Source organism: Euphorbia lathyris, chromosome 5, assembly GCF_963576675.1.
Source record: "Euphorbia lathyris chromosome 5, ddEupLath1.1, whole genome shotgun sequence".
Taxonomy (NCBI): Eukaryota; Viridiplantae; Streptophyta; class Magnoliopsida; order Malpighiales; family Euphorbiaceae; genus Euphorbia; species Euphorbia lathyris.
In genome coordinates, this window is record NC_088914.1 from 74,777,655 (window position 1) to 74,786,135 (window position 8,481).

Here is an 8,481-nt window from a genome sequence, read left to right on the forward strand (position 1 = left end):
GAACACAACGAGAGGCAATGGAGAATCCTAGACGCTATAGGAGGTCGTGAGTCGGAACCCAACCATGCAAAACTCTCCAGAAAGTGAAGGAATGAGAAGGGGAAATGTGAGCATTCCAAATAAATTTATACCAGTCCACCGAGGAGGAACTAGGACTGATAACCGAATAGTACTCTTTGGTAGAGAAAATACCCTTTGTAGAGGGCTGCCAAGCGCAGAAATCAAAATCATCTCTACCACGGTGAATAGATCGAATACTATCTTGAACAACCGAAGGAAGAGTACTTAAGTCAAACCACTCCGAATTTACCAAAAAATCATCAACAGAATTATAGCAAGAACGCTTATCCTGAAGATCAAGACCCAATATGTCCGCCATCGATGAAATGATCCACCTATCTGTCCAGAAATTGTGCGTTGAAGATTGGCCAATCCACCAAAGGTCTGGTCCCAAATGGATGAATAAACAAACTTACAAGAAGACCAAATCGAGGAAGGAGCAATGGTAGCTTTAGGCAAACCAGAGACAGCCAGAAATCTAGACTTCATCAGAGAAATAGCAAGACTGGTGCCTTGAATTAATTCCCAACACATCTTACCCAATAGAGCCTGGTTAAAAATCCTAAAGTCCTTAATGCCCAAACCTCCACCTTCCAAAATTTTGCAGGAAGTCTGCCAAGGAATCGTGATTAGCTTCCTCTGATCAATATAAGCCGTCCAAAGGAAATTCCTAACACTTTTATTGAGCTTATTCAACAATCGTACTGGCCATTTATAGATTAAGAATGAGTGAACCAGAGAACCAGTAATAACAGACTTAATTAGAGTTAAGCACCCAGCAAAGTAGAGAGAGCTACCTTTCCACTTGCTAAATTGAGAGAGAAATTTATCTATAAGGCTGCTGAGATGACGAGGCCTTGGAGCTCCTTTAAATAGAGGGACTCCTAAGTAACTGAAAGGGAGAGACTCCAAACAGATGCCAAGACAGTGAGCAAGATGAACCCTCCTCGGAGGACTCACCTGAGCACCAAAAAAGACAACAGATTTGTCCCAACTAACCTACTGACCGGAGATCTATCCATAGAGCAGGAAGAAATCCTTGAGTGCATGCAAGTCGCTCAAGGATGCCACTACAAAAATGAGAATGTCATCAGCAAAAAGAAGATGAGAGGGAAAATAATTTCCTCCAGAATAATACATAGGAGAATAAGTACCCTCCTTCACCATCTTAGCAAGCCAACGAGAGAAAAAATCCTCAGTAGTGTCAAACAGAAGAGGAGAGAGGGGGTCCCCTTGTCTAACCCCTCTAGAACAAGAAAAGTAACCCTTTGGAGAAGCATTAATCATCACAAAAATACGAGCAGATACCAGAATGTTTAGGATCCAATCCTTGAAAGTGAGAGAAAACCCAAAGGAATCCAACACAACCAAGAGGAAGTTTCAATCTAAGGTATCAAAAGCCTTACGAATATCAATTTTTAAGCCCATGTGTCCACCAAAACGTTTTCTGTCAAGCATATTAACTCCATCAGAAGCTAAGGCAATGCACTGAAGAATGCTTTTACCTTTAAGGAAACCATATTGGTTGGGAGAGACAATCCTTATTGCAATAACGTCAAGGCAATCTGCTAGAATTTTTGAGATGATTTTGAAACCAAAGTTACTCATCACAATTAGACGAAAATTCTCTATTCTGTCAACTTAAGCAACTTTAGGAATTAGAGCCATAATACTAGAGTTTAAACTAGGCAGAATGCAACCATGATCAAAGAAAGTCTAAACCATATTGGAAACATCCTTCCTTACAATATCTCAAAGGAAACGATAAAAAGTTCTCCCAAAACCATCAGGGCCAGGGGCACTATCAGGATCCATAGAAAAGATCGTGTCTTTAATAGCTTCAATGGAAGGTTTAGAAATTAATTCCTCATTTTCCAAAAAAGTTACTAAGTTTGAAATTACCTCATTAATGGGAGAAAGATCGGAGATTAGAGAAATACTCAATTACATGATCAGATAACCTTACTGTGTTAGAAGTGGAACCCCCATCATCGATCCTCAAATGATGAATGCCGGCCCAAGTCTTTCTAACTCTAGCAGACCTTTGGCAAAAAACTAGTGTTCTTATCCCCCTCTTTAAGCCACTTAACACGGCTTTGCTCTCTGTACATCATCTCATGTCGAAGAAGTTGTAAATCAAGGTTGGAGCAGACGGCAGAAGCAGCGCTACTCAATTCCGGAGAATCTCCTTGATCTGAAATTTGCTTTTGAATATCTGCAAGATGAACTTTAGCCAGGTGGATATTAGAATCAATTCTGCCAAACACATTTTTATTCCAATCACGGAGAATAGGCCTAAGAGTGCGAAGTTTATAATAGTTGTGCAGGAGGGAGAGCGATGTGGGATGCTGTCCAGTGATTAGCAATTACCCATTTTAAAGAATAATTAGTGGTCCACATGGAATGGAATCTGAACCTAGCTATCCTTGGTTCCCTAATTCTGCATTGAAGGAGCATCGGGCAATCATCAGAACTATACCTTGCCAAAGCTGTGCAAGAGATAGAGTCCCAAGAATCTAAAAAGCCATCTGACACCAAAGCTCTATCCAGGCGACATTCAACATGAGCCGCCCCATGCCGACCATTGGACCAAGTAAACCTCTGACCCAAAGTATCAATATCAATAAGATCACAATCATCAATAAAATTCATGAATTCCCTGCAGGATCCAACAGCAGGAGGGGAACCAAGCTTCTCATGAGAGCCCGTAATAGCATTGAAATCCCCAAACACCAACCAATTATTATGTGGAAAGGCACAACAATAAAGAGAAGACCACAACTCCCTTATTTTCGAAGCCAGGTTACTACTATAGACAAAAGAAAGCAGAAAAGACTTACCACCTAGTTGGTGTTCAACAGTAACATGCTGGACATGAGAATAATGAATATAAAGAGAAGAAGCATCCCTAGAAAGAAGCCAAAGAGTCGGCGAATCCTTATCATTCTAGGCAAAGAGAGATAGACCTAAAGATTTCCAAAACCGATTAGAAGTGTCACTAAAACAAACAAGAGGTTATGGAAGACACAGAAAATCAGGACGATGTTGCTGGCATAGAAGTTTCAAGGCTCGTTGAGTGCGATCATTACCGATGCCCCTACAATTCCAAAATAACACAATTATTGAAACCGCACAGGTGGCTTGCTATGCCGTTTACCACTGACCTCAAGGGGAATGTTGTTATCTTTGTGCTTCTTCCTTTTCTGGACTTTAGACTAAGTCTTTTCCTCTGGATCATTTACCACCTGCGAACTGTCACTGTTTTCTGAATGCTCAATGATTTGCAAATTAGGAAATTCAGAAACCTGAGGGTTGGGGTGAGAGGTTTGCCAACCCAAGATTCCCATCTCTATATCAAGTTGATAAGATGGAAAGCCAAGAGAAGGAGAGGCGAGGGCCGTGCTAGAATCAGAATCAAGAACCGACTCACTAATCTTGACTGAACTATGAAGTACCATCTGCAAGTCACAGTTATTAGGTTTGTCAGACTCTCCTTTGGCAGGAGCCCCTTTAGAGGATTCACCAATATCAATGTGAACTCTTGGCTTCTGTTTCCAAATCTGAGTAACAGACCTGCCTCGGGGCTCGGGAGATCCCATCTTTTGCTTCCCATTTCTTTGCTTTATGTCAACATGTTCTTCACGATGAAGGTTCCTCCTACAAGCTCCAACAAAATGACCAATGGAATGGAAAATGGAGCATAGGTCAGGAAGCCTTTCATATTCAAAGGAAATCCAATGCATTGAGGTGTCAGTATCCACCCTTAGTTTGTATTGAATTTCCTTAGAAATCTCCACATCAATCAAGATACGAGCATAATGACTCATTTCACCCTCCACAATATTCTTGTCAAAACGAAAGGGCACCCCAATCGCCCTTGCAATGCTTGCCATGATTCGCTTATCCTAGAATTCCCAAGGAAGATTGTAGAATCGGACCCAGACTTGAGTAGATGTGGATTTAGGAGAGTCTGGATTAAATATCGGGCTCTAAGGAATGAAACGCATAATCCCAGGCCCAAGAGAAATGGCACCACGACTTAAACAGATTGGAGAGCCTCTACGGACGGAAGAATGATGTGGTAAAAACCTCTACCCAGAGAAATCAATTTCCAATTAGGACAACAACCCAAAATAGATGAAAGTTTGGCCTTCAAGTCCGGCTGCTTCCAAGGAGATTTTCCTTTAGCAAGAGTGATACGCCCGATAATAGAATGCTTACAAAGATTGAGCCTTTCATTGTAAATATCTTGCTGTATTTTGACGGCTTTAAAGCCGCCTTCTTCAGAAATAAGAGATCGATCCACGGGGGGAGGAACATCGGGAGAAATAGCCGCAGAAGGAGCAGCACCAACAAGAGTAGCCGCATAGGACCTAGGCCTAGCAGAGGGTCCGGGTCTCGAAGGAGGACAAATCGCAGCATCACGAGATCCAGGCAAGACATGCTTCAAGAAAGAGGATCTAGAAAAAAGATGAGCAATGGAGCAATCCATCTCCATCAGATCTGCTAGAGCCGACCAAGCAACCAACCATGCACCAGACTCACCTCAGACAAACCCTAGCCGCACAAACCCTAGGAAACACAAACCATAGGCAGCAAAACCCTAGGAAGCTACACAAACCCTAGCCTCACAAACCCTAGGTAGCCGAATCCACAGACCTAGCTGCCCAAGCCAAAAAAATTGCACAACCGTACAGAAAATGGGGAACCGAGTGGAGAAATTCGCTAGGCGCGTTCCAAATAAATTCAGAGTTATACATCAATCAGAATTATACAGACGACGATTAGCAATTAACTGCGTAGGAATTATATTTAAACGAAAATCGGAAGATTGCAATAATCACGATCGATGAAGCTGATCTCGATATCGGAGTTGATGGATTTCATAAGAGGATTGTTTGAGATGGTACCGTCGTCCCTGAAGCATAGATCTGAGAAGCGGCAGCACTGCGAACCGGACGGCAGCACAACAGCGGACCACGACGGCCAGACGGCGGAAGCAGCAGATGACGCTAAGACGCACGTCGGGAGTTGATCGGATGAAACAGAACAGCGGCCGACGGTGAAGGCAGAAAGAAGGGGGTTGTCCCCAATCGGTTTATCGAACGTCTCGCCCCCTCTTCGCGAAGTCCTCTCTCGCAATCCTCAAATGTCCCTCTAGAAGACGCACGGAGACAGTAGATCGGATGAAACGGAACAGCGACCGGCGGTGAAGGCAAAAACAAGGGGGCTGTCCGCATATATATGTTTATTTATTTAGTGGGCGACTATATACCGCACTAAAATTCCGGTTCACCGCCCTGTATTGACCTTTTTGCCCTTCTCATTATTTCAAACATAAGTTTTGAAATTCCAAATCCTCTCAACATCTTTTCCATTCTAAAAAAAACCGACCAAAAACGAGATGGCACGAAGAGGAGGCATCGGCAAAGGATACATGGGTATTACGGTAAGTATTTCCATAAAAAAAATTATCAAAATCGTGAGTAATCGGGCCGAAATTCGGGATTAAAATCCCAGAATTTCGCCTAGGCGGGCGCCGGAATCCATCTCCACCTACGGTGGAACGCATGAACTATGCGTTCCACCGTAGGTGGAGATGCACCGTGTCGAGCGATCCACCCTAAGGTGGATCGCACGGCGCACGCGCTCCACCGTAAGGCGGAGCGCGCGGCGCATGCGATCCACCTTAGGGTGGATCGCTCGACGTACGCGTTCCACTTAAGTTGGAACGCGTACAACGCATGCGCTCCACCTTATGGTGGGGCGCATGCGCCACCCGTTTGGCCTAAGGGCCAAACATTTGCCGCATTGGTCGGCCCTAAGGCCGACTGGTGCGCCGCACCCGTTTGGCCTTTAGGGCAGGTGGTGTAAACCACCCGCCCAGGCCAAAAAGGGGCAAATTTTGAATTTTTTTTTTAAAAAATTGCACGGACCGGGCGTAGGCAAACCCGAACGTATAGAAAAAAAAATTATGTTAAATTGAATATACCTTATAAATAAATAATATTACAGGATAAAGAGGGAGCTGACCCTAGACGCACGTCTTCACGTCCTGTTACTGCATCTGCTCGGCGGGACCGGGAGGAGCAGCAGCGGTTTATGGCGGACGCCCGGAGGGCACATGCTGCACAGGCGGAGCGTGCTGAGGGACGGGATGAGGCGGCTGGTATAGACATGGACGGGGATGCTTCTATGCATCGTCCTAGTGCTGATACTATCCCCATAGATCGTGGCGTTGTGACGAGGGGTCGAGACGGACGATTTTCTTCTACCGCAGCATCTTCTTCTGGTAAGAGAAATTAAAAAATGTGTTTATTTGTATTTGTGTTAATCGTGATTATTGAAAAATATACTAAAAAATTAATGTCTACCGTTTGCTGTAATTTCAGGTAGCAGCAAGCGATCGAGGAGTGTAGAGGATGACTGGGTTGTGAAGGACCCCGTCCCCGGGGGTCCATTTGATGGTGCTGTGATCCCGAGCTTTTTGGGACATATTGCATGTGCTATATGGGCCGGTCAGGACAGGGGCGTCCTTAGGTGTCATACCAGATCAGTGTATTGCACGAAGCTGAGATTATGGTACAATGGTTCTTCCCGGATGATTCAGTCGCGTATCGAGTCATCTGGCTTGTTCCATTTACCTGGTATTATGCACAGTCACATAGATGCTGCACTGATCACGGCATTTGTTGAGCGGTGGCAGCCAGACACGTCATCATTTCACATGCCATTTGGCGAGATGAACATTTTGATGCATGATGTGTGGGAGATATTGCGCATCCCCGTAGATGGTGCCATGGTGACTGCTGATGCGACTGTTGATAAGCTTAAGGAGTGCGTGATGGATTTGTTTGGGGTGACTCGGGTTGAGTTAGATGCCCGTCATTATGCTTCTGGTGGTATACGAGCCGCTTCCATCATGGAGCGCTGTGGAGGTGATCGGATTCCTGAGACCCAGGCTATAGCTTGGACGTGGCTGATGCTCGGTTCCACCTTGTTCGTAGACAAGAGTGGTGACCGCATCCGACCTTCTTGTCTGTTAGAGGTGCAGGACTCGGCGGCTGGAGCCGTTGGACTTTCTTGGGGATCAGCTGCACTAGCATATCTATACCGTCATCTTGGTATTGCTACCAGAGGAGATTGCGGGCAGATGACGGGTTGTATGACATTGCTCCAGTCCTGGATTTACGAGTATTTTTCTTGCTTCAGGCCACATCGAGAGGCAGTTACAGTTGACCCGGATCTTCCTAGGGCTTCGTTGTGGCCATCTATATCGATGGAGAAGAGCGATGAGCGGCTGAGAGCATTTCGTGCCCGGCTTGATGTGTTGACAGCAGATGAGGTATACTTGCTTTATAATTATAAATACTATTCAATTAAAACAAATTTTTGTATTACTTGTATGTGTTAATGTAATTTTATACATCTGTAGGTCATGTGGATGCCGTATGGCCCTGATGCCATTACTGAGACCCCGAGGACTCTATATTCTGGATGGATACGGTATCGGGATGTGATCGAGCCGTACATGCCGGGGCGATGCCTTCGACAGCTTGGACATGTGCAGACCATTCCTAGACCGATATTGCAGCCTTCTAAGGCTGTTCGCCCGTGGACCAGTTTGAAGTATCGTGTAGAGGTGCCAGCTGTGATGGTGCAGGGTATTTGGGACTCTTTTCCCCAGTCGTCCGTCCTTATACTGTCTGTATTCACTCCAGCACATACTCCATCAGATTGTGAGGATCAGTACATGCATTGGTACACCCGTCACTCACACCCTCGTCTACTTCCGGAGATTGTTGCACCCGGACCGGCTGTTTATACTCGCTCGAACAGTGAGATTGTAAGTTATTTTTGGTTTTCTTGACTGGTCTAGTAATGTGAAATGATATTTACTGAAATGTGAAATGATATTAACCTTGTTTTTTGTTCCTTACTTTTTTACAGTGGGTTAGTCGATTATCTGGCTGGGGTGAAACTGTGCTGGATCACATGAGTCATCTGGACGAGGATGCTGCGATTGTATATAGGCAGTCGTTAGAGGAGATTATGGATGCTTGGCATTTGGCCAAGTGAGTTATGACTGTATTTTGTAGTATTTTAGTACTATTTTGACAGAATTTGGTGGATTGATATTTTAGTACTTTTTTGTGGTATGTTTTGTTATTATTGCAAATTTAAGAATACATTAGAACGACATAAACTGCATAAACTGTAAAAATACATTAGAACGATATAAACTGAAAAAAGACATTACAAGGACATAAACCGGAAAAAAAGACATTAGTCACTATCTTCTTCGTACACCTGAATGTTTGGTGAAGATGTCGCTGGTACACCTGACTGTATTGCAAGGTATATCTCTTTCTCCTCTGCAATATTCGTCTCATATTCCACAGGAAAAATGTTCCATGGAGC

The 8,481-nt window shown here is 44.3% G+C and overlaps 1 protein-coding gene across 1 annotated transcript; it reads left to right on the forward strand.

Moving 5' to 3' along the window:
- The first annotated feature begins 7,272 nt into the window (after positions 1–7,272).
- LOC136230858 (uncharacterized) lies at positions 7,273–8,243 on the forward strand. The gene is made up of 3 exons (XM_066020055.1): positions 7,273–7,405; positions 7,496–7,906; positions 8,011–8,243. Exons 1-3 carry the CDS (start codon positions 7,340–7,342, stop codon positions 8,137–8,139), a joined length of 606 nt encoding a protein of 201 aa, XP_065876127.1. The 5' UTR covers positions 7,273–7,339; the 3' UTR covers positions 8,140–8,243.
- Positions 8,244–8,481: the final 238 nt, after the last annotated feature.

Coding starts and splice junctions, on each gene's coding strand:
- LOC136230858 (XM_066020055.1), top strand. CDS start 7,340: ATGGAGAAGAGCGATGAGCGGCTGAGAGCATTTCGTGCCCGGCTTGAT. Junction 7,406..7,495: donor ATGTGTTGACAGCAGATGAG/GTATACTTGCTT, acceptor ATACATCTGTAG/GTCATGTGGATGCCGTATGG. Junction 7,907..8,010: donor CTCGCTCGAACAGTGAGATT/GTAAGTTATTTT, acceptor ACTTTTTTACAG/TGGGTTAGTCGATTATCTGG.